The sequence below is a fragment of the Microcebus murinus genome, chromosome 11 (genome assembly GCF_040939455.1).
Source record: "Microcebus murinus isolate Inina chromosome 11, M.murinus_Inina_mat1.0, whole genome shotgun sequence".
Lineage (NCBI taxonomy): Eukaryota > Metazoa > Chordata > Mammalia > Primates > Cheirogaleidae > Microcebus > Microcebus murinus.
The window spans coordinates 87,706,620-87,734,012 of NC_134114.1; the positions used below are offsets into that span (position 1 = coordinate 87,706,620).

General features: G+C 33.9%; 1 protein-coding gene across 2 annotated transcripts in view; it reads left to right on the forward strand.

Annotated features, from left to right (window-relative positions):
• The window catches only part of COMMD10 (COMM domain containing 10), a 157,478-nt gene that overhangs the window by 19,691 nt on the left and 110,394 nt on the right, over window positions 1–27,393 (forward strand). For both annotated transcript variants that reach the window (XM_012763697.2, XM_012763698.3), the window contains exon 5: window positions 16,531–16,641. In XM_012763697.2, the coding sequence (XP_012619151.2) occupies window positions 16,531–16,641 (111 nt within the window). The remainder of the gene's footprint in view (window positions 1–16,530; window positions 16,642–27,393) is intronic.

Here is a 27,393-nt window from a genome sequence, read left to right on the forward strand (position 1 = left end):
TACCATTGTTTATTAAAATGAATAGAAAACTAAGATGAAAGTCTGATTCCATTGATAAGCATACATTTCATAAATAATGCAGTTTACATAGAGGTATGAATCATTAGTATCCTGAAAACACCAGGCTTTTTCTCAAATTGGATACTTGGTATTTTCAGGCTGATATGTATGTATATAATATTTAAGAAAACCACGTATATAAAATGCTAGAAATTGAAGATTTGTCTTATTGTCATGGTGTAATTTGTTTTTAGCCCTGGAGCTTAGTGGGGGTGGAACCTTCTTTATTATTTTTTGAATTTTAGATAATCCTTGGGTTAGTAATCTATTATATACAAAAGTAGAAAACTACTTACATTCCTTTTCTTAAATTATAGTGATATAATTACCATTTATAATACCATTTTGTTTGCAAATTTGTTCTAACTTCCAAACAACTAGATTTTTAGAATGCAACTCTGTAAGTTGGGAGCTGTCAGCCTAAAAGAGAGGAATAACACTTGGAATCTCCTGGAGGGCCTCCAAATGACAGATTGTTTAAAATTTTGCTCATTTGATTAACGAACCTATTTTAGATGATTATAAGTACCCTCTTCTTCTTCTGTAGTATTTTCTTTCCAAAGAAAATTAGGTAAAAAATTGAGGTGTGATCATCTGTGCTATAGTATCATGCTCTTGTATATAGAATGTTGTTTCCAATGAAATGTGCACCTAAATTGGTGGTGTCATCCTCTTTCCTTTGGCAAGTCCTTATTTCCTGAGGTAATAAATCTCCATACAGTAAGATGGAAAGAATAGAAACTTCTTTATTTTAGACAAAGGTAAAGTTACTCTTAATCTGTTATTTTATTTATTTTATTTTTCATTTAGAAGATAGAATGGGTTTATTTTTTAAAATAAATTACCAAATAAATATTTAATAACATAGTAAGTTTTAATTTTTAATTTTGGTAGCTGTAACTCAGGAAAGCTCTGTAGGGTGTTCAGTAGTTTTTAGTAGTATAGCAGCACCCTGAGACCATTAGGTTGGAGAACATCTGCACTAGGCGGTATCTTCTTTCCAGTGTGGTTGGCGCATGTGCCTGCCTGCAGCCCAGCCTTCTTCCGGCCTTGGATATGGTGAAAACCAGAGTGGGCCACACTGGCACCTCTACGGGGCCTCACTTCATCTCCATTTAGGTTGGGCATTCTCAGCAGTGGTGCCTTCTAGGACATCCTGGTGCCATGTGGCAGGTAGGGTGAGAGAGATCTGCTTTTCTGGGTGGGTCTCAGGTAGTGTTTTCCATTAGGGTTTGAGCTCCATGCTCTGATATTATTAAACCTCTAGATTTTATGCCAAAGCCTCATATTTATGAATCTTACACCTTTGGTCAGGCCATGGTCTTTTTCAAGATCTCTGTGTGGAAGGGGCTATGTGGAAAGTAGCAAGTTCACTATCACTGGGGATTTTTCCACACGGACAGAATAAAAGCTTGTTGGGTTTATTGTGGAAGAAATTGTGGAAAAGAAAAGGACTTAGCCATGTTCTCTGAGATCCCTTCTAAGTGAAAGCTTTGAAACTACTCACGGAGGACGGAGCCATTAATGCTAATAAAACCAACAGGATGGGGCTGCTTTTAGACTCAGTTCTAGGAGAAGGCCTTCATGAAGAGATTGTAATAAGCCCAAATCTTGAAGCATCTGTAGGCTGCTTTGTCTGTTGGGGTATTGCAGAAACCATAAAGCATAAACCATAAAACATAAAGCACCAGAAATTAAGCCTGAGCCTTTTAAAAAAACTATTTCAAAATATTATGGGGGTTCAAATGTTTTTGGTTACATGGATTATTTTTGTTATGCTTGAATCAGGGTTATAAGCATGCCCATCACACAGATAGTGTTCATTGTATATATTTGGTAGGTTTTTTACTCTTCCCTTGCTTGATTTCTACTGAGTTTTACTTCCCTCTGTGCACGTGTGTGCTCATTGGTTAGTTCCAGTTTAGTAGTGAGTACATGTGGTGTTTGTTTTTCCATTCTTTAGATACTTCACTTAGGATAGTGGTCTCCAGTTCCATCCGATTTGTTGCAAAAGGCCTTAAGTCATCCTTCTTAATGGGTCATGATGTTTGTATTTTGATGATGTTTGTATTTTGGTGGGGATTGCATTGAATCTATAAATCACTTTGGGTAATATGGACATTTTAACAATATTGATTCCATTGATTCCATGAGCATGATGTTTTTCCACTTGTAGTATTCCACAGTATAATATATCACATTTTGTTAATCCAGTCATGAATTGAGAGGCATTTAGGTTGATTCCACATCTTTGCAATTGTGAATTGTGTGGCAATAAACATTCATGTGCAGGTGTCTTTTTGATAAAATGACTTCTTTTCCTTTTAGATACCCAGTAATGGGGTTGCTGGGTCAAATGATAGGTTTACTTTTGATTCTTTGAGGAATCTACATACTGTTTTCCATAGAGATACTAATTTGCAGTCCCACCAACAGTGTATAAACGTTTTTTTTTTGTATCTGCATCCATGCCAGCATCTATTGTTTTTGGATTTTTTAATAAAAGCCATTCTCACTGGAGTTATGTGATTTCTCACTGTGGTTTTGATTTGCATTTCCCTGATGATTAGTGACATTGAGCATTTTTTTCATCTGTTTTTTGGCCATTTGTCTGACTTCTCTTGAAAAGCTTCTATTCTTGTCTTTTGCCCACTTTTAAATGGGGTTGTTTTTTTCTTGCTGATTTGCTTGAATACTTTGTTGATTTTGGATATTAGACTTTTATTAAATATGTAGCTTGTGAATATTTTCTCCCATTCTTAGGTTATAGATTTGCTCTGCTGATTATTTCCTTAGCTGTGCATAAGCCTTTTAATTTAATCAAGTTCCATTTATTTATTTTTGTTGTTGCTGTGATTGCCATTGGGGTATTCTAGATATTGGTCTAGGCAAATTCTTTGCCTAGACCAATATCTAGAAGAGTTTTTCCAAAATTTTCCTCTAGAAATTCTTTTGGTTTCAAACTTTAGATCTAACTCTTTTATCCATCTTGAATTAATTTTTACAAGTGGTTAGAGGTAGGGGTCTTGATTCATTCTTCTGCATGTGGCTATCCAATTTTCCCAGCACAATTTATTGAGTAGGGCTTTTTTTCCCAGTGTATATTGTCGACTGCTTTGTCAAAGATCAGTTGGCTGTATGTAGATTGTTTTCTATCTGTGTTCTCTGTTCTGTTCCATTGGTTATGTCTCTTTTTTTGTACGAAAATGAAGCTGTTTTGGTTACTTATAGCCTTGTAGTATAGTTAGAAGTCTGATAATGTGATGCCTCCAGATTTGTTCGTTTTGCTTAGGATTGTTTTGGCTATTCAGGTTATTTTCTGGTTCTAAACGAGATGTAGAATTATTTTTTCTAGATCTGTGACAGATGATGTTTGTATTTTGGTGGGGATTGCATTGAATCTATAAATCACTTTGGGTAATATGGACATTTTAACAATCTTGATTCTGTGAGCATGATGTTTTTCCACTTGTGTCATCTGTGATTTCTTTCCTCAGTATTTTGTAATTATCTTTGTAAAGATCTTTCTTTTACTTGGTTAAGTATATTCCTAATATTTTATTTTTTTTGAAGCTATTGTGAATGGTATTGAGTCTTCGATTTGATTCTCAGCTTGACTGTTATTGCTATATAGAAATGCTACTTATTTGTGTACATTGATTTTGTAACCTGAGACTTTGCTGAAATTATTTATCAATTCTAGGAGTCTCTTGGTGGTGTCTTTGGGTTTTTGTTTGACCTACTCTTTCCTGATTTGGATGCCCTTTATTTCTTTCTCTTTCCTGATTGCTCTAGCTAGGACTTCTAGTACTACATTGAATAGAAATGGTGAGAGTGGGAACCACTGTCTTGTTCCAATTCTCAGTGGGAATGCTTTCAACTTTTCTGTATTCAATATGATGTTGGCTATGGGTTTGTCATATGTGGCTTTTATAATTTTGAGATATGTTCTTTCTATGACTAGTTTGTTATGGGTTTATATCATGATAGGGTGCTGGATTTTGTCAAATGCATTTTCTGCATCTATTCAGATGATCACATGATCTTTGTTTTTGTTTTTGTTTCTATTTATGTGGTAAGTCATATTTATGAATTTCTATTTGTTGAACCATCATGCATTTCTGGGATGAAGCCCACTTGGTCATGATGGATTATTTTTGTGCTGATGTGCTGTTGAATTCAGTTTGCTAATATTTTATTGAGGATTTTTGCATCTTTATTCATAAGGGATATTGGTCTGTAGTTTTCTTTTTTTCTTGTGTCCTTTCCTGGCTTTGGTATCAAGGTGACACTGGCTTTATAGAATGAGTTAGGGAGGATTCCTTTCCTGTTATGGAATCATTTTTGTAATATCAGTAACAGCTCTTCTTTGTAGGTCTGGTAAAATTTAGCCGTGTATCCATCTGGTCCATGGCTTCTTTTTGTTGGAATCTTTTTTATTACTGCTTCAATCTCATTGCTCATCATTGGTCTGTTCAGGAGTTCTGTTTCCTCTTGCATGAGGCTTGTGAGGTTGTTTGTTTCCAGGAATTGGTCGATTTCCTTTACATTTTCTAGTTTATATGCATAGAGATTTTTGTAGTATTCATGGATGATGTTTTGTATTTCCATGGTGTCAGTTGTAATATCTGCTTTTTCATTTCTGATTGAGCTTTGGGTCCTTCCTCTTCTATTCCTGATTAATCTAGAAAGAAATCTATCAGTTTTATTTATCTTTTCAAAGAACCAAATTTTCATTTCATTGATCTTTTGTATTGCTTTTTTGTTTTCCATTTCGTTTAGTTCTGCTCTGACCTTAGTTATTTGTTTTTCTTCTGCTGATTTTGGATTTGGTTTGCTCTTCCTTTTCTGTTTTCTTCAGACTTGTCATTATATTGTTGATTTGTGATCTTTCTGTCTTTTTGATGTAGGCATTTAAGGCTCTGAATTTTTCCCTTAGGTCTACTTTTGCTGAATCCTGTAGATTTTGATAGCTTATGTCCCCTTTGTAATTCAGTTTGAGGATCTTTTGATTTGTATCTCAGTTTCTGTATTGACCCAATAATGGTTCAGCCACAGGTTGTTTAATTTCCATGACTTTGTGTAGAATGGAGTGTTTCTCTTGGAGCTGATTTCTAGTTTTATTCCACTGTGGTCTGAGAAGATACGTGGTGTGATTTCTGTTTTTTTGAATTCATTGAGCCATGCTTTGTGGCCTAAGATATGATCAATCTTGGAGAATGTTCCATGTGCTGATGAGAAGAATGTATATTCAGTAGCTTTTGGGTAAAATGTTCTGTAGATGTCTGCTAGGCCCATTTGTTCTAGAGTCCTATTGAAGTCCAGTGTTTTTTCTGCTTTGATGATATGTTCAGTTCTATCAGTGGGATGTCGAAGTCCTTGGCAATTACAATGCTGCTGTTTATCTCTTTGCTTAGATCTAGTAGGGTTTGCTTTATGACTCTGGTCAGTCCTGTGTTACATGTATAAATATTTAGGATGGTTATATCTTCTTGTTGTATTGCTCCCTTTACAATCATGTAACGACCATCCTTGTCTTTCTTTACTATTGTTGATTTAAAGTCAATTTTATCTGATATGAGAATGGCTGTGCCTGCTTCCTACTGGTTTCTGTTTGCATGGAATATTTTTTTTCCATCCCTTTACCTTGTGTCTGTATGAGTCTTTGTGGGTTAGATGTGTTTCCTTGAGATAGCAGATAATTGATTTTTTTTTTCAGCCATTCAGCCACCGTATGTATCTTGAGTAGGGCATTCAAATTGTTCATGTTGATTGATAGAATTGATATGTGTGCTGCTGTTCTGTTCATCCTTTTGGTTAGTACCTTATTTCTTTGTTTTGCATTTTGTGCTATTGTTTTATATGAGCTGTGAGCTTTAGCTTTTGTGTGGTTTTACACTGGTTGGTTTCTATTGTGCTTATTGATGTGTAATGCAGTTCTGAGTATTTCCTGTAGGGCAGGTCTGATCTTGACAGATTTCCTCAGTGTTTTCTTGTCAGGAAAAGTCTTTATTTATCCTTCATAGATGAAACTTAGTTTTGGAGGATACAAAATTCTAGGCTGGCAGTTGTTCTATTTAAGACAACTGAAAATGGGCTCCTGTGCCTTCTGGCTTGTAAGGTCTCAGTTAAGAAGACTGTAGTTAGCCTGATGGGTTTTCCTTTGTAAGTTACTCAGTGTTTTCACCTCATAGGTTGCAGGAGTTCCTCCTTCATGTTGACTTTGGCCAGTCTGATGACTATGTGTCTTTGTGATTGCCTTTTTACAATGAATCTCCCAGGTGTTTGTTGAGCTTCTTATACCTGCATGTCTAAATCTCTAACAAGACCAGAGAAATTTTCCTCAATTATTTCCTCAAATAGGTTTTCCAGCCCTTGTGTGTTTTTTCTTCACCCTCAAGGATGCCTATGATTCTGATATTTGGCCATTTTACATAATCCCATATTTCTTATAGGCTTTATTCATTTCTCTTAATGATCTGTTCTTTATTTTTATCTAAGTTCATTCAAAAAAGTTGTCTTCAAGCTTGGATATTCTATCTTCTGCCTGATCTAGTTAGTCTATTAAAACTTTGCACTGTGTTTTGTATTTTCTTAAAGAATTTGTCATTTCCAGAAGTTCTATTTGGTTTTTTGTTAAGATATTGATCTCTATAGTGAATTTTTCACTGATTTCCTGAATTGTTTTTCTGGTTTCCTTTGAGTTTTCCATTTTTTTCTGGATTTCATTGAGATTTCTTACAACCCATATTTAGAATTCTCTATTTGCCATTTCAGTATTTTCAGTTTGGTTGATATCTATTGCTATAGATGGTGTTCCCTTTTGGGGGTGTCTTGTCTCTCTGATTTTTCATACTTGTGGAGTTCTTTTGCTAATTCTTCTCATGTGGGGCAGCTATCATTCTTGTTTCTGGATTTTCTTTTGTTTAGATGGGGTTCCCCTCCCCCTTCACTTGTAAAGGAGTGTCTGTAGCATATGTTGGATAAGAATTTTTGGCTTTGTTTGTGGGTGCTTTGAGGGTGATCCAGGTTCTGGATGGATGCCTTGGTATTAGATCCTTACTCTGGTGGTTTTCTCAGTTGCTAGTTGTTTTTAGGCTGTAGCAGTGGTGAGCTGTGTGTGTGGGAAGATTCCTTGTCTCTCTTTGAGGGAGAATGGGGGTCTGGAAATCCTTTCTCTTTCCCCAGTCCTGTGGTCTTCTTGGCAGTGTGAATTGTATTGGCATGCCCAATTTAGTTTCTGAGACACTAGGCAGTGCTTTTGGGTAAGAGTCACCCATACCCTGTGTGGTTGAGTTAATAAATGCTGTAAAGGGCTGTGCAAATTGACTCCTTTTCAGTAGGTGGTGCTTGCCAGCAGGAATAAGCTGTGGTGGTGTTTTTGGGACCTGTGACTAGTTCTAACCCTCAGGAGCAGCACTGGAATGCCCCAGGTGGTGGGTGAGGCCCTGGAACTTCCAGGTGAGTCCTTATTCTCCTTCACAGCAGAGGCAGGTGAGGGAGTGAGGCTGGATGGGGCTGGGTTGGGTGAGCTTGCTCTCAGGCTCTGCAAAAGTTGGTAAGGTAGTTGTTTCAGCAGGGGTCAAATGACTGTTTTTAGTTTATGGAGACAGCTGCTAGGGAGGGGCTGAAGTGGCTCTACCCAGCCAGAAAGTCTGCTTATAGAGGCAGGACCATCTGAGATTTACAATCTGGCTTTCAGGAGCAGGTTTTACTCTTGTACCCCTTCTCCTGCTCCGTGGCTGCTAGCAGTCAGGAGCTCAAACTAGTTCCTATGATGGTGCTGTGGGCTGGGACCTTTCCTGTCCAGGATCCCACCCTAGGCTGATAGCACTGCCTTCCTTTGGGGGGAGGACTGCTTTGTGAATGTACTGTGGCTGGGACCTATACTGCACTTTCTTTTCACTTCTACCCACGCAGGCTCCCTCACGTGCCAAGATTAGTTCTTAAGTCTCCCCTCTGTGTCCCTGAGCAACACAGTCAAGTCCTGTGGGTATGGGATGTGGCTGTGGGCCTGTCCCTGAGTACCTGCAGATCAGTCCCTGACCATGGCAGGGAGAAGTGTGCTGGTGCAAGTTTCCTATGGGGTGCTCAAGCAGGTTTGATGTCCCTCCACTTTGGGGTGTGCCCTGCTCTGATGGAGCAGCCAGGCAAGCAGCACAGGGAGGGCTGGTGAGCAGGGAGCTTACAGTCTGAGCAGCCCTTAGTCCTCTCCAGGTCTTTAAGAGGAGAGTTTGAGCCCCTCTCTCTGTGAAAGCCCCAGTGTGGTATATGCACTAACAGGGCAAAACAGCAGCTCCTGAGAGCCCTGAGTCAATTGCCTTTCTGGGTACCCACAGGTGGGGCAGGGGAAGGGAAGGAAAAGAGTCTGGATGGAGGAAAGCTAGCACTCTAACTGTATTTTCACACATTTTGATACATTATATTTTCATTTTCAATTAGTTCAATGTATATTTTGATTTCTCTTGACTTTCTCTATGACTCATGGATTATTTAAAAGTGTCTTGTTTAGTTTCCAAATATTTGGGGATTTTCCAATGATCTTTCTGTTTTTGATTTGTAGTTTGATACCATTGTGGTCAGAGAATACATTCTATATGTGTATCCAAAGTAACGTATACATATATAGCAAATAGATCACATAATGAGATTTAAAAAGTTATAAAAACAGAATATATAATGTAAAATCATTCAGAACAAAGATCAAACATCTTTATAACAATAAATAGAAATTACCAAATTACCTACTTATAGAAAATTCTTTGGACAATGGATCATAGGGTAAAACCAGCTCTGGGCTTTACACAAGAGATATATCCAAAACAAACTGATATTTAATACAGTACATTTGAAGAACAACAGGTATGTAATTCAGAGGTCAAAAGGAAACAGACGTGAGAAAGAGAAATTGGAATTCCATGCCAGGAATCAGTCTGTGCTTATGCATTGAAAGAATAAGACTGGGACATAGTTATAGATACTGGAATATGACCAAGAGATATTTTGGAGCAATGGCATTTAAGAGAAATAAAGCTTTATAAGGCACACTATGTGTCTAGAACTGAATCCTGCAATTCAATACACAGGAAGGGAAGAAGTTTTGATCCTAAAATACTTTTGAAGAGATAATATAATTTTTCCCTTTTCCCACACTCCCATAATTTTGATTACAGTTTTCAGCAAATGAGGAACACTTGCCATGAAATAAATTAGATAAACATGAAAGGATATTGTTTAACTTGTTTGAAAATTTTTAAGGTCTTTTAAAGAGACTAAAATATTACTATGAAAATAATTGACACTGATTTTGAAGTGAAAGGGAGGACTGAAAAGTAACATATTTTTAATCTCTTGTTTGTCAGATGCTTTGCTGGTACTTTAATCTATTATCATCTTACTTATTACTCACAAAAGCCAAATGAGATAGTTAAATTTAAATTTCCTCTCTTTTACACAATGTTAAGAAATTGTGGATTAGGAGGATTAGGTCGTTTGTCCGGTATCATGCAAATAAGAGTAGTGGGTCTCAAATCTGAATACAGGTTTGACTGATTAAAAAACAAACAATCTTATTATGGAGGCTCAAAGATTTCACACAAAAAATTGCAGAAATACTGATTAAATCTACATCCCAATTTTAAAACCTGAAAAAAAGTCAGTTTCTGATTAAGGAGGTTATATCAGTACTTAAGGGATATGAGTCCAATTCCCTGATATTTGCTCCTATCTCTGAATTTGTCACTTGAAAAAGGCAACTGCTCAGATTTGCCCAAAATCATGTCTAAAGAAATGTGCCTCCAAATATTAAGTCCTATTAACCTCTATCTTTGTCCAGTTTTCCTTGAAAATCTCCTTATTTCTTAATTTACCTCTTTCTTTCCCTTCTTTAAACAATCTTCCTTTCTTATCTATTACTCATATTGAAGAAAATAATAGATTTTTTTTCTTTTTAAATTTGGGTAGCTAAAAGAAAATCATAATTTCTGCCCTTGATCTTCCCTTCTTCTACTATTGGAAGATGTATTTGGTATGCAGTAGCCTGTGTATTAGCATTTGAAGCATACTCTGTTTTAAAATTCCATCAATTTTTGCTTTATATATTTTAAGGCACATGTATGTGTTTGATTATTATGCCTTCCTAATAAATTATTTTTAAGAAAGCTCTTTGACTAGAAGTCTGTTTTATTTGATATTTATATAACCAGTACAGCCTTCTTAATGTGCCTGGTTTGCATGGTGTTCCTTTTCTCCGCATGCACTATCTTTTTGATTTACTATTGGGTTAGGTTTTCTAGTATTTTTTTTTAGCATTTTTGCATCTATGTTCATCATGGATATTGGTCTATAATTTTCTTTTTTTGCCATGTCTTTTCCTGGCTTTGGTATTGGTGATGTTGGCTTCATAGAATGAATTAGGGAAGAGTCCCTCCTCCTCCATTTTTTTGAACAGTTTCAGAGGATTAATACCAGTTCTTCTTTCTATTTGATAGAATTTGGCATCTGTAGCTTCTGTAAGGAGCCCTACATATATATTGATAGAATTTCTGCTTATGTTATTTGCCAGTTATAAAATGAAAGGTGGATTGTAACAACAGAACTTAGATGGTTTTTCAATTTTGGTATGGCTCTAACATTATGTTTTTATGATTTATTATAATAAAAAATAACTTTCATGAATACTCATACACATAGTTTCTAAAACTCATTCATTATTTCTGAGCAGTGTTTTTCAAACTGTAGATGACCTGACCTATTAGTGGTTTAGTCATGGGTAATGAAATAAATTTAGAAGATTCTGAAATACTATTTTAAAAAAAAGAAACATAATAGCAATTCTCAGAGAACACTGCTCTGGGTAAAAATTGTTTTGTGATACTTTTGTGTATGTGTAATGGTTTGCAACGTAAAAAGTATTTCTTACTGTGGAACATGGTCTAAAAAACTTTAATGCTATTGATTTTATAATTTAGGCAATAACCTTACATTTTCTTTTTCAGTTTTAAAGAGTTAATATTATAATTTTGGTTAGTTTTGGGTGTGGTTTACAGAGCAATTATGAGAATTTAAGATTATTTTGAAGTTGTTACATTGAAATTAGAGGGAGAATGAAGCCATTATATTTTGAAATGACAGTTTGGTAACATTTTTAGGTAAGAAGTAATGTGGGTGAGATGCCAGAGAACTACCTACCATATTAACCCATAGTTTTGGCATGGGTTGAAAACTTTAAAAATATTAATGGCTTATTTTTCTGTTTTATTGTTATTTTGGTGACAATTTAAACCTAGGATGTTAATTAAGATATAGGGACCCTCAGACTTAAATTTGAAATTTGAATATGAAATAATAAAACAAGTTACTTTTAAATAGTTCCTTGGTATTTTAGTGTAAAAATGTATGATGTACAAAGAATTTTATTTTAAATAGAAGCGAATGTTATTTAGCTAACTTAAGGCAAAACTCTATGCTAGATTTTGTTGTTTCAACATAATTAAAATATTAATGACTATCTTATTTATTTCTTGGTTACAAGTCTCAGAGGCATATAGTGAGACTTTCACCTTCACAGAGGAACTGTGTTTTGTTCATATTTATATGATCAATGTCTATTATAGACCTGCAAATAATATACATTCAAAGCAGTGTAAGGAATTATTTCCTTCCTTGGCTTTTCTTTGTCTTTTAGGACATTGATATTTCTGAAGTATACATGCCACTTATTTTATAGGGTATTCCTTATATTTTAATTCCTCTGTTGTTTCTTTATCATCTAATTCAGGTAAGGATTTTTTGGCTAAAATACTATTTAAGTGATGTTGTAGTCTTTGCAGAATATCACACCTCAAGATACTCCATGTCTATTTCTCACATTTTGGTGATGTTAATTTTGATCTCTTTGGTAAGGTGGTGGTGTTTGTTTTCTCCACTGTGTGATTTCTTTTGTAAATAAAAAACAATTGCGAGTAGATACTTTGTGACTATGTAAACATCCAACCCCACATCAAACTTCCCCCACTATGATTTAGTATCCACTGATAATTCTTACTTGAATAAATTTCTTATAAATTTTGATTTTTATGTAATTTCAAACTTAGAGAAAAGTTGTTATAATGGTGTAGGAATCATATATTTTTTACTCTGATTCACCAATTGTTTGCATTTGTTTTACATTTTTAATCTATAAAGGGATAATAAGAGTACCTATCTCACAGTGATATTAGTTTTCTTTGTCTATTTTCACTGAAAAGAGAGTTTTGTTTTATTTTTTTTATTGCTTTCTGTAACTAGTAAGTATTCTTTTATAATACTAGTTATCTCTCTTTTCATTTAAGGTTTCCAGATACTGATTATTTTCTGTAAAACTTTGTGTGAGTGTTTGTATGTGCATATTCCCATATATGAGACTACAATTTTTTTTTTTACTTTTTTATTCTGTCATATAGGCAAAGGACAAATATTTTTAAATCACAAAAGTCAATAGAAAAGGCTCTGGAAATTAAGAAAGTCAACCCACAAATACTTTTTAGTCATGATTCTAAAATTTACCTTTCCTTGTGCATACTCTGATTCATACAAATTCAATTAAGCAGGTAAGATACAGAATGCCTACTATATGCTGGGTATTATTCTAAGTGCTCTGGATACAGTACTGAGAAAAAGGATAAAAACCTCTGTTCTCAAGGAGCTTAGAATCATAGGTGATAGTCACCAAACAAATAAATACTATAGATTAATATATTATGATACAGCACTGAGAAAAAGGACAGAAACCTCTGTTGTCAAGGAGCTTAGAATCATAGATGATAGTCAACAAATAAATACTATACATATTATGATAGCTTTAAGAAGATAAAGCAGAGTAAGTAGTGACATACATACATATCTACTTACTGGTTTTTTGTTGTTATCCAGGGTCTGAGAATATACTTTATGAATTTGTTGACCCTGCTTCTCCATCTCCTGGACATTTGTTATATCAGTCATTCTCATTCATTGTTAGTTGAGATCAGAGAAACTCTAAATCCTAATAAGAGTTCTTAACTTGGTTCAACTTGGGGAGTGGGTAGGGCATTTGTCTTTCAAAATTGGATGCAGTTCTGAATGTGTGTGCATTTTTCTGAGATTCTGTACCTTTCATTCAGTTATCAAATGGTCTGTGACCCAAAATATTTAAATGACTGCTCTATTTTGTCATTTCTTCCAGCTGCATGGCTAAGTAGTTTTGCGAATAAGTAACAAAGTCTTGATTAACATGAAGTTTGCAGACTAGCCATTCTGTTTTCATTTAATGACTTGTTGCTTTTTAATAATTTCCTAAAATGAATGTAATAAATATATTATGAATATAATAGTTTAAAGTAGTTTTTGTTTATCATTTTAAATGAAAATACTTGATAGTTTCTTGCATTGATGATATAGTTCTAAGTTGTATTTTCAAAAAGATAACATAATATGAACAAAGAAGGATAACTCATAGCTGTATTATAAATATACATGTATCTATTTAGAGAAAGATATAGAGAGATTGGAAAGAATATTGAATTAGAGAAGTCAGGAGAGGAGATACCACTAAATATGTGATGATATAGCATTTAATCCTTTGTAACAACTTAATGAGGTGGGTTTTATTGCCTCCATTTTGCAGATGAGGACACAGGCTTAGAGAGATGAATATATAACTTGCTTAAGGTCAACTAATATGGAACTCCACAGCTCACGCTCTTAACTGCTACTCAGTAAACTGAATGAAAACTAGGATAATGTTTACACATTATGAAAAGGGTTTCTGAACATGCTTTGGTCTGCAGATAACAAAATTTATTGTGTGTGTGTGTTGGAGTGTGTGTTTGTATGTGTGTGTAAAGAATCAACCACATGCCAGCTCTCTAAGTTACAATCTTGCCTTCCACAGAGCCATATCCAAGTGGAAATAACTTTTTTCCCTCCTCTTGCTGACATTCATTTTCATGTAAATGCTCCCTCTTGAAACCTCATATATATTATGTGACTGATCACTTGTTTGAGAAGAATCTTTCAGTGTTGACTCGGTCAGAGGTGGTTGTAGGTCACAGGGATATAAAGGGGAATGAGACTCCAGCCTTCTTTTGATGGAGATTACAGTTTACATTGCCTAATAATGTAGGCAAATTATTGCAATATACTGATCTAAATGCTAATAGAGAAGGATGCACAGTGCTGAGTGAACAGAGTGGCAAACTATAGAGGGAAGGGAAACCAGGAGGTGACACTGGAGCAAAAGAATAGACGTGAAATAGCATAGTGTGTTCTAGGAATGACATTTGGTTCAATGTGGCTAAATTATAGATAATTAGTAAGGTGTATTAGAACATAGGACTAGAAGGGTAATTAGGCATCACATGCTGAGGGATTTGTATAATAAGAACAGTTTGGATTTTATTTTGTGGGTAGTAAGAAGCTATTGGAGAATTTTAAGAAGGGAAATGGAATGATGGGATTGGGTTCAATAGGATGCAGGTAGCCCTCTTAGAAGACTACTGTGGCAGTCTGGGAAGAGATGGGTGATAAGGGTCTCAACTGGGTCATAAATTCTGGAAAATACTTGAAAGATACTATAGAAATAATTAGGTGGCCAAAATGCCTTATATTTATAATACTTTGCAGTTTCCAAAACATTTTGAATGTGCATTTTCTTATTTGTTATTATCAGTAACTCAGAAAAGAAGATAGTTCAGATAGATTTATTTCCATTTTATATGAGGAAATTGAGATCTTGAGAGATTATGACTTAGCCAGGGTTACATAGTTAGTGAGTGATAGTTTGAGCCATATAGCATAAGCTTCATAAGTTCAGGGCTGTTTTTAATTTCCCCACACCACCTCCACGTAGTGCCTAAGCACACATTAATTAATGTCAAGGCTTCACCACAATGGGGGTATGTGTTTTAATTTAATCACTTAATATTTGTCTTCATCAGTTAAGTGCCTAAAGGACAGAGATAGGATCACTTAAGTAATGTCAGTGCAGTGTTGTACAAGTCCAGATGAATACCTGAAAGGTGCTTTTCAATTAAGATATGACATGTGTCAAGATGCTTTGGATATATGGGTGTGGCTATAACGTATTCCTGTTTTATTGGAGAATCTATTACATGTGACTTTTGAAAATAGTAGCAGGATAGTATTAAACACTATGCTTACTATAATCAGTGTTGAAGATGAGTACATCAAAGATCCTTACTTATTATAACATGCACCGTTAAATTGATTTTTTTACTTATTAGGTATTATAGATTATGTCTCTATAGTATCTTCCCTCCTTTTACCCATAATCTCTAAAAGGATCAGTGTCAGAAAGAACAGAACTGTATCTTTATTTTCTCATCACATCCTCTCTCGAATAGATAATACTTTCATTGCTCTCTTTCCAACTTGGCTTTGAGTCACTGCTGTGATTCTAGTTGTTGAACAGTCTTTCAAGTTAAGTGATTAGCATTCTGGTCAAGTAAAAATTGTTGTGAGGCTGCCATTCTTACCCAGTATAGCTAAGGTAGTTTTACTAAATGCATTGTTAGGGTCAGGTTCTCAGAGGCACATGACAATTGCATTTCACAAAACAGCCCTAAATATTGATACTTGAGTTTTACAGGAAATTAAATCTAAAATCTTATACTCCTGAGATTGGAAGTACCAATAAGCTGTCAAGTTCAATAAAGCCACATTTGTGCTGCTTAATATTCTAAAAAATTTACACTACCTTAGTCTTTCTTTACTATTTTTGTCTTACTTGATTAAATTTTGCCATTGTGTTAATTAATACATTCAAAGGACATGCTCTAATTAGTTTCTGTCATAACTGGAAACCACAGTAAGTTAGAGTAATTTGGTGAGTATGGTAGTCTATTGGATAACACCTGCTGACTAGTAGATAATCAATTCTTTGCCTGGCTCTATTCCAGTCTCACTAACTGTGTCTAAAGGTGTGAACCTCTTACCATGTAGGTGCTTCAGTTTCCCTATAAATTAGAAAAAAAAAGCAAGTCTACCTCTATAGTACCTAATACAAAGATGTTTGAAAGATAATGGGAAGTCATTAAAATGCTTTTCAACAATTTATGCTATTTACTAGCTGAAATTTGAAATTAAAAATTCATTGGTTTTAAAAAATACTGTTTAAAATAGTAATTTACTATTCAAAAAGCTCTGGCTGTTTTAGTATATTTCATTGCTTAGTCTTAGAATTTTTATTTTTAGAATAGAGTGTATTTAAAAATCACTTTTACTGTTGAATTTGACAGGCATGGCAAGAGGCCAATCTAATGAGCCCAAAGGGAGAATTTGCAGAGTATACAGGTTAAAGGAGCCCTGGAACTGACATTCCATGAAGCCCAGGCTATCTTTGTTCATTCCTGTTGAGTGGAGGTTTGCTTAAAGTTGACCATTTTCTTCCTTCTGTACCATCTGATTCCAATCTGCGCTTGTCTTTTATAGCTAGAAACTGTCGGATGGCAGCTTAACCTTCAAATGGCTCACTCTGCTCAAGCAAAACTAAAATCTCCTCAGGCTGTGCTACAACTAGGAGTGAGCAATGAAGATTCAAAGGTAAGTAATGGTATCCTGTTGCAATGATGCATTTTTGTTTGTTAGGTTTTATTTTTAGGAGGGTCTTTGTTTCTGGATTTAAAATCTAAACATATTTAGTTAAAATTAAGAAAGGATTAATAAATTGATCTTTATTTGTGACAGCTTTTGATGTCACATTTAAATATCACTGTTATTTATCTGAAGAAATAGCTTATATTGCAAGGTACCTTTCTTACTAGAACATTTCATAATGTCTTTTAAATTCTGCAATGAAAAAATTGGAGACAATATAAAATTATGATTTTAATGTTTTAAATATTTCTGGATATTCCTGGGTATTTTGTGTTTTAAGCTGCATACATATGATAGAGGGAGTATTGTTTGTTGTCTAGCCATTGCCTAGAATAATATGATGGTGACCTGAATTGTATTTGTGTGTGTGTGGTATGTGGGCATGGTTTAAATCCCAGATCTTACAAAATAGAATTTTGGGTTAGTATTATACCACATGGTGATTTCTCCTTTAGCATTAATTTCAGAACAACTTGAACATGATTACCAAAGATCAAAGAGTTGCTATGGAATAGTTTTTCTTACTTTGGCATATAGAGAAATATATATTTTACATTTAATGAGAGCTATTATATTTTATATTGTAATTGATTATCTTTTTAATATAGAAAAGAGGGGGAAAAAAGAGGGAAAAAGAGGGAAAAGAGGGAAAAAAAGTCCCTTCAATAGATGAGACTTTGTCTCATTTTAAGAGAAAATAGAATTGAAAATGAGGTTTTATGGAAGATCTTAAGAAGGAGAGATTATAATGGCAGAATGTGATAAGAGAAAAATGGAAGAAATGTTACTGTTTATAATGGGCCTTGAAGGATGGGGATATTATTACTTTTTTGTTAGTATTTTCACTATTATTTATTATATCATGCACATTTCTGTCTTCAAGAACCTAGACCTGCACCTAGCACAGGTTACATGACTACAAAATTATATAAAATTGACTTGGGTCTTATATTAATAAATAATTTATTGCAGCATCTCAAAAGTATCATTTTATTTCATATATTTTCACTGGAAAGTAATATAAACTTAGTAGTTAAGAGTCAAACTGACTGGTATATATGTACAGTAGTTCCCCCTTGTGTGTAGTTTTGCTTTCTGTGGTTTTAGTTATCCATGGTCAACTACCATCCCAAAAGAGATGAATATAGTACAGTTAGTTTGTGTATGTGTGTGAGAGAGAGAAATATCACATTCTCATAACTTTTATTACAGTATATTATAATTATTCATATTTCATTATTAGTTATTGTTAATCTCTTACTGTGCCTATTTTATAAATTTAAGTTTGTCTTAGGTATGCATGTATGGGAAAAAAAACATATATAGGGTTTGGTACTATGGTTTCAGACATCTGCTGGAGGTCTTGGAACATGTCTCCTGCGTTTAAAGGGGTACTGCTGTATGCTCTAAAATTTAGTGGTGGTGTAACCTTGGGCATGTTACATTATTTTTGAGTCTCAGTTTCTTCATCAGTAAAATGGGGGTAATAGTTTCTATCTCACAGGATTTTTATGAAGATTAAATACCTAGTATAGGGAAAGTCAAGTGCTTAGAATCATGGTATATGCTCAATAAATGCATGCTGTTACCATCATTAATAAAACTATTTTTGTACTAAAATAAGTAAACCCCTTTGTTTTAAGCCAAAGTTCTCGATTTATTAATATTTCTTGATGAAATGATTACCTTTTTACTCCCCATTCCTTGCATTCTCCCTCCCTTTTTTTCTTGTTTATATTTTGCATATATATATATATATATATATACACACACACACACACATACATATATACACATATTTATTGGTGAGTAGGAGAAGGAAAGTGTAGAAAGTCCCTTTTTTCCTCCCATGAACTGGGGAAGGCATTCCTTTAGGTTTAGGATAATAATCTGGAACTCACTAGTGTAGATTGGACTATTCCAGGAGTAAAAATGCAAATATACATATATGCATACTCCAGGTAGTTATACATCTTCTTGTTCTTTTTCTGATGACTACTGTATGCTAAGTCTGAGTAGCTAAAAGCATTTTATAGGTTGGAAGGATACTATTTCAACCATATATTGGATATGCTTTAAGTATCATGACTTTGGCAGTGCTTGACTTTGGGTTTCTTAAGTCCTCCTAGCTTCTTTGTAGCTTTAAAATATGCCTATGTGTCTGTTATATTTTAGGTAGTAGGAATGAAACAGTAATGCTTCTGGTAAAACAGCCATGCTTTAGTTTATATTACTCAGAAAGTCAATAATATAGATGTGAAATCTAACTCATCTGAGATATGGGTGTGAGTGCGTTTATGTTTTTATGTGTGTTACTATTTTGAAATTTTGAATAAATATATACACACATGTTGGTTAGCCTTTTAACTTGCAGAGCTAGAACATTATTTTCATTAACAGACACTTGGAAGAAGAGCAACAGCACACAAATGTAAAGGATATTTCCTTTTCATCTTGTATACAGACTTAAATGACTTTTGTCTTTGCATTGTCTTTCTATCCTATGGCATTGGGAGGATTTTGTCCCTATTTCTTATATCTTCTCAATAGTGGACACATAATGAAGTATAGAACGACTGTCAACATGGGCAGAAACATGCCCTCCAAGTGATGTGATGTGCCCTAGCTATAAAGGCACAGTTAACTACTATACTTACTTGCCTCAGTGAACTGCTGCTTGGATTTATTGCTTTTTCTTTTGTTTACATTCTCCCTGTTTTTATGATTTGATATTCTATTCTTTTTACTCTTAATTCATCTGGTTCCTTGATGTTAACTTTTATGTAACTCCTGTATTAAGGGCCATAAACTTTTCTGCCAAATATTTGCTCTGTTCTAAAATGAGATTTCAGGAATTCTTGACAGATTGTAATATTAAGCAAAAGGAGTAGGGGTATGGAGTATGTTTTAAAAACTAAATTTGTTAAAGGAAGGGAGAACTTTTATTAAAAGGAAGATTAAAAGTTATCACTGCTTAGTTTATGATATAAAGTACCATAAAGTACAAAGGTGTCATACTTATCAAATTGGTGTTTGTTTAAAATAGGAAACATTAGGTAAAATTCTTTTAAATGTGTATTTTTGCAGGATAATAATCCTGAATATATACATACAGTAAAATACTTTAGAGAGGATTAGAGTCAGTGTAAATTGGGGGAAAATATTTTGATGGTGTTTACTTTTGAGCTATTGAACTGAAAACTTACTGTAATTCACCAAAGAGTGTAGTTTCTAAAGAGCTTTTGTTCTTCTTTTTCATTTCCAACATACACATGAAAAATGTAGCCTGCAGTGAAGTTTTAATTGCTATCACACTAGATAACATTGTTTGACTGTGGTCTCCTTTCTCAGAACATTTTTGTCTCAAGGCTTTCCTGTTTTGGTGCTAATTTTATCATGAAAGCTGGGTGATTGTAGCTTTCCTACAGTATTTTGATATATATTGTAGTTGTTTTCATTTAATTGTCTCAGTGTTTGTCTACTGCATTTAGCGAAGTAAGATTATTGTCCTGTTCTCTGGTTTTTTAAAAAGTTTATTTCATTAGGGGGCAGTAGAGTGCTTTGCTTACCTAACTTTTTCTGGCATTCAGTGTTATTTGAAATAACATTCAAAATAATTTGTGAAGTCAGTAGTTGTGGGAAATGCTAAGTGTTTACATTTCTAATCTGTATATAACAATAGAGTTCTTTTGTTCCCATAAACAGAATTAATGCCTATTAATCAGATATGTATAGGACAAATAAATGAAATCATCATGATTCAGCTTTTAATTTGTATATGATCATTTGCCAAAATGAAATTTAGTAAAAAGCTTTCTACACTATTGACTTTTTTTGTTACATTCTGTTATGTGTATTAATTTCTTTATGATAAAAGGGAATAAAATAATGGCTCTCTTAGATTATAGTGTAAGTAGTTCCAGGCCAATTATAGTCAGCTGAATTTTCTTTATTTATAGAGAATAGCAAATATGTTACAAATGTTGGTAATTTTGCATGACATCAACACTTTAACTTTGAATATCTTAAAAACACTAAAATACTTAAATTTTGCTTTTAATCTTACTGTATTTTCCCAGTGAATTTGCTGTTTAAAATAATCATGTTTTGTTAATACAGGGATTCTAAATTTTATTTGTGTATCTTTTAAGAAAGAATCCTTGCGTTTCTTTTTTTTTTTTTTTATGCAACAGGTAGGATGAAATCACCTTGACAAGAGAACTTTCATTTATCTTAATGATAAATAGGTTATAGTCAGATTGTAGCAGGTTCTTTATGGACAGGTGATAATGATTTTTGCTGAATTTAGAACTTTTCATAGTAGTTTTCTGAGTTAGAGATCTTCATTCTTATTTCCAAAATGTGTGACAGTTCTATTTAGTATGAGGAAAAGGGGAAAAAGGGGCCTTTTTTAGAATTTGCTCTGTACTAGAGATGGTATTACCTACTTTAATATTTAAAACAACTCTTCCAAATATGAATTCTTATTATTATCCTTATTTTATTGATAGATGGAGAAATGGAAGCACAGAGAGGTTAAATAATTTTCCCAGGTTATACAATTAGTAAACAGTAGAGCTAGGATTTGAAACCGGTCAATTTTACCTGAGTCCTATGCCATATTCATCAGTAGGAAACTGTATCATTTTGCTTATTTAATAATTAGCAGTTGATCCTATAAAATGTGCGTATGTTTCAAGGCATTGAAACCTATTCTAAAATGCAAGATTTTGTTGTCGTTCTTTTCTTTTTATAAGATTATCATTATATAGATTTCAAATTATATTTTCTTTTCCTTTTATTTGATTAAATCAAAACAATTTTGCCCTTTTAGTCAATGAGAGACACTGTTTACTTTTATGTAGTAAGTAAAGTCATGTATGATGTCAGTTCAAAAGAGGCTGCATTTATTAACAAATCTTATTGTAAGGCTATATAGTATTGATGTTTATGTCTCATGAACAAATAGACTATATCACTTAAAAAGAAAACAACAGATCTATTTAGGACAGAGTTCTCAGTAAAAAAAAAGTATGTTTGCTATTCAAATCATGAATTTTGTTATAGGTATTTAAAATATTTTAATCTTCTTAAAGGTCATATCAGTGTTGACTGATTTTGGAAAGACCTTCAGATATTTCTGAGCTATTACCATGAACACATCTGAACTTTCCAAATGTTGTATTTTATGTAATGTATCCCATATTATATCCCATATTAGCATAGATCACACTAAAGGATACTTTCTAACCCTTCGTTATACATACAAATAAGATAATCCAATTGTTGAGACATAATTTAAGTATGAAAAAAAGGTCTATTTGTATTGCTACAACAAAATATCTGAGACTGGGTAATTTATAAGGTTCATAGTTTTGGAGGCTGAAAGGTCCAACATTAAGGTGCCGACATTTGGTGTCTGGTGAGAGCCTTCTTGCTGTGTCCACACATGACAGAAGAGCAGGGGAGAGTGAACCCATTCCTTCAAGCTTTTATAAGGGCTTTGCTCTCATAACTTAATCACCTCCTAAAGTCCCTACCTCTTAATACTATTCTGTTGGCAATTAAATTTCAACATATGAATTTTGGGGGGCACATTCAGACTATAGCAAACCCAAGTATCCATCAATGGATAAGGAAATTGTGGTATATACATAAAATGGAGTATTATTGAGTCATAAAAGGGAATGAAGTACTGATATGTGCTATAATGTGGATAAACCTTGACAATATTATGCTAAGTAAAAGAAGCCAGACACAAATGTTACACATTGTATGATTCCACTGATATAAAATGTCCAGATTAGGGAAATCCACAGTAATAGAAAACAGATTATCAGTTGCCAGGGCCTAGGAGAAGGGAAGAATGGCGAGTGAGCCCTTAATGGTATATAGGTTTTTTTTTTTGTGGGTGATGAAAATGTTCCAGAGTTAGATTGTGATGGTTACACAACACGGTGATTGTCTTGGAAGTCACCAAATTGTACACTTTAAAATGACTACAGTGGTACATTTTATAAAGACACACACATACACCCATCTCAGAAATACATCAACCCTCTAAATTTACTGATAAGAAAACTTGGGCCCACTAAGGTTAAATGATTTGTCAGTTGATTATTGGCACAGCCAGACACAACCTGTTCTGACATAATAGAGGGAACATCGGAACTGAAGTAAGAAGGCTGAGTTAAACTGTGGGCAAGAAACTGAATCTTTTGGTAGCAAATTTCCCAATTTGAAAATGTGGGTAGTAATACTTGCCTCATAGTGTTATTTATAGAGTGAAATGAAATAATGTCTGTGAAATGCCTATTACAGTGGCTTTTACATAGTAGGCACCTAAGCACCTAATGTTTATGTTATTAAAATTGAATTTGAATTTGCAATGCTGTAGTTTACTATTATGTTAGAAACATAAATTAATCTGGAAAATATTTTTTAGGAATATGTTATCTCGGAATATATTATCTAGGAGGATAGTTGAATACTGCCTAGATGGCTCATATAATAGTTTGCTCTTTGAAAAAAAAATTGTTCAGTGGTACAATATTCTGCTTTGTAACCTAGGTATTAGAATTGAGACTGAGTTGTATGTAGCCACCATTTTTAACAAATCATTGTTCCTTTTCTCCTAATTAGTGGAAATGATTCCCAGATGAATATAGAGGAAGAATACCAGTTCCTTAATTACTAATGTTGTATTGTAGGCTACATGAACTCTCTGTGGGATTTCTTTTTTTCACCCACAGTGACTTTTCATAGAGTATGAGCTCTGAGAGAAGAAATCCACAAGGGTGGTATGGCAGTGTGCCAACTATAAATGTAATTTTCTATTATATGAAGGCATTTTTGCTTTTATATTACCATCTTCAAGTATAATACTTTGTATTTACTTAGTAGCTTCAGCTACAGGGCTTAAAACTCTTTAAAAATATTGGGTCTCAAAACACTCCACTGAGGCAGGCATACAGTAGTCATTCTTTTTTGTTAAGAGAGGAGGAGAATGATACTATTTGTCAGTGCTAAAATAAGAGAAGAAATTGTCTAATAAAAATATGCTGCTAGTTACAGCATGGTCTTATTTTAAAATGAGAAACCAAAAGGTCTTCTGCCTCATGTGAACGATGGTCAAAATTTCATCCCCATTTTTATTGGGGTATTTTCTCTACTTTTTTGACTACTCATAATGTATATTGACCTCATGTGATTCTAAAGCACAAGAAAATATGAAAATTAGAGTCCAAAAGTAGTTTTATTATGCTATTTAAATTTATCAAATATGTCTTGCTGTAGACAGATGTACATAATAATTTATAGATGTCTTAGCTTTGGAAGTAAGTTATTTTGCTTCTAGTTATTTAAAAGTTATGTAATAGTCACCCACTCAGGTATTTTAGGTCAGCATGGTAATGACTATTTAATAATAAGACTGCTGCCACATAATGTCATATTTATGCTGCTTTTCAAGGGTACACATGCCCTTTATGAATAAAATAGTGCTACCTAATCCTATATATTTTGGCTCTATATTTTTTATGAGTGGTAATCTTTAGAGATGGAGAGAGATTCTATAGGTTAAGATATAGAACAAGTTTAAAAATACAAATTAAAATGGGGCCTAATTAATAGTAATTCCTAAAAAAAATTATATACATGAAAAAGTTTTATGTCAAGAAGTAAACTCATACATAAATTGCCTTGCCTCAGTTAGTGTGAGTCAGGCCTCATTTGGAGGCTGAAGGGACACTGATTTCTTCATAATATTATATAAAATTTTTAGATGGCTGAGCTACCTCATGGTTTCTCCTGTGAGTAAGGGAAATTCTAGTCAGCCTGGTACTGATCAAAGGTGAGTGTCTGGGTAGATGCAGAGCACAAACAGTAACCACTATACCTGATACTACCACATTTAAATGATCGAGAAGATAATGATAATACATAACATCCATTGACCAACTAATATATGCCAGGCATTATTCTGTGTGCTTTTATGTTTTGTCTTATTGGACCTTTGAAATTTATAAGCACTGAATCACTTCTTTTATTGGCTTAGAAGGGTTGAAAATAATTTACAATTTAGTAACATAGCCACTGTGCTTTCGTAGGAATTACTCTGCCACCTGTCTTAAGTGAGGTCCTTGGCTTGTCCAATAAACTCTATTCTCAGAAAATGCTAATTATTTAGTTTTGATAAGCACCAAACTCTCCTGAGGGTAGGTGACGTATTTCCATTTGCCAAGTTTGAAGAGTAAGAGAATGACTTTAATAAAGGATTAGATTGAGAATTGTTCTTGCTATTTTCTGGTGGGGCGTTCTGGGTATTAGAATACTTATAGTACTAAAGAATCAGAGAATTTTGGGGAGCAAAATACAGTATGTAACTAAATTTTTCTAGAGAATAGCCAGCCACTCAACTAAGGTACAAGTAGGCAGAGGTCAGCTGAGCTATTGATTGGCCTCTTAAGCCCTTGGGGCAGCCAGGTAGTATCTGGGGGGAGCTGGAGTTCTCAGCCAGTCAGCTAGCCCCAAACTCGCTTGTTGGTTAGCAGCAGGGTAGAGTATAAACATTATCATTTTCTTTCAGTGCCAAGGTGTGAGTTAGGCTGGGGAAGCATACTTTCACTCAGAAATAGAAAGAAGTTTAGAAATTGTGAAATATTTTGTTCCTATTTTTTTTTTAAACCTGATTCTCTCCTACTGTATAATTGCTAGTGGGATGTGGAAAACATTCATATTGAATGTAGAGCTTGAAAGTTATACTTGGTAGCTTATTGTTAGTGACCTGAAAAGTTAACAGCGGTGACTGGCATAAAAGTATAAACATTTCCAGACTGTCTCCAACAGTCAATTGTGTTAATTGGCAGAGGGCAAACATGACCTATTTTCACCTGGGTACTTTTCACCTCCAATATGCCTTTTAGGGAATTTTGGGTTACTGGTAGCTTTGGGTAATTTTTGAAGCTTTGATATAAAAATTCTTTCAGATAATTTAGGTAAGACTTAGTTTATAGCTGATTCATATGCATTAAGTGATTCATATATTAATAGCAAGTTGGACAAAATTTACATAAAAGACCACCTTTATTAGTCTCACATAGTTTTCCCGAATTTTTGACTTTGTCAGCCTCTACCACAAAAGTTCTTTTTCTTTTTGCACATTAATTTTATAAAGAGTAATGGCCTTTTTTTTTTTTTATATATATACAGTGAAATCTTATTTTATGGAGAGATGGGATTCAGGGTCTAACTTTAGTGCAAAAGGTGATAATCTCACAGAGACTACACTGTTCTTGAGAAGGAGGGGGAGTTCCTTAGGAAAGTACTACATTGGATCCCAGCATAATATTTCTAAATAAGTCCATGAAGCCATATTGTTGTTCTTCAGCAGTTTGTTGGAACAGTTTGCTATTTCTTTAGTTAAGCATTTAGAATACATGTGTGTATCTTTTGACATTGGAATCATCTTTGGCACATATGAGACCCTGGAAACAGGTGAGACTTTGTCATGCATTGACTGAGGAAACAGCAGATTCACATTTTCCATCTCACACTCACTCCAGGGCTTACTCTTATTTGGGGGAAATTGTGGACTTAATTGCTACATTATTCTATTTCTTGTTGCAAAGTTGCTGGTTAAATTCATACAGGTGAATCATAGTTAAATTCACATAAATTAAATATCAATTTACCCTATTGTATTACCTGATGACTTGTGTTGTTTGTGCTTTGTCCTTCTTATGTTTTACTTATTGATGCTATCAGAATCTTCAGGTTCTCTCTCATTTCTTAGAATTTAAAGGTATTACTGTGTTCATTAAGAAGATCTCATACCTATTACCAATCCCCTATCGGTTTATAGCATCAGAACCTGTTAGGAGAGCAAAAGGTTCTTAAATATAAACTTATTCGTATTCTGTATTTGCTAGATAAGTATATTCTTGTGAAAATTTTGCAGATAAACAGACATCCTGTGTGTCCTAGTGAAAAACGGAGAGGATAAGATAGTATAGGTGTTAGATGCTAATTTTTAAATTGACAAAGATGTGAGTATATTGACTTAATGAGTATTTAATTTGAAGAATTCTAATGGTTACACGACTCTCTTTTACTCTCCAAATATATTGAGTCAGATTCTATTGTTGTCAACCAAGTTATTTTTATTTGATTTAGTTTCAGATATGACTGTCTCCCATGGTTTCTACTCTTATAGGCTGTACTTATATGCTATAGACAGTAGGGGTTTACCTTTATTTATATTAGTATCATTAATTATCCATTAATTTTTCTTCATTTTAGAATATTAAAACATATTACATTCATTAGTACCAGAAGAAGTTATAGAAATCAATTATCTTAACAAATTAAGATCCTAACATTTTTGAGAAGAACTGTAACATCTAATTATATTTAAAAAGGTCTAGCTGAAGATTACTATTTGTGATTTCTTTTTTCTTCATGTTAATAATAATGTAGAGTGCTTAGAAAGGGCTTAGACTTTGTTACTAAATAGCTGGTTGTCCTAAGATAAAGCATTTTACCTCTCTTAGTGCATTCATGTACAAAATAAAGGGTTTAAATTAAGTGATCTACCGTCCAACTAAAAAAACCCCTGATATATTTTGACAGATAATAGAGAATAAGGTGAAGGAATGATGGTGGCACTCGTGGTAAGAACAGCATGGGGTTTGGAATCGC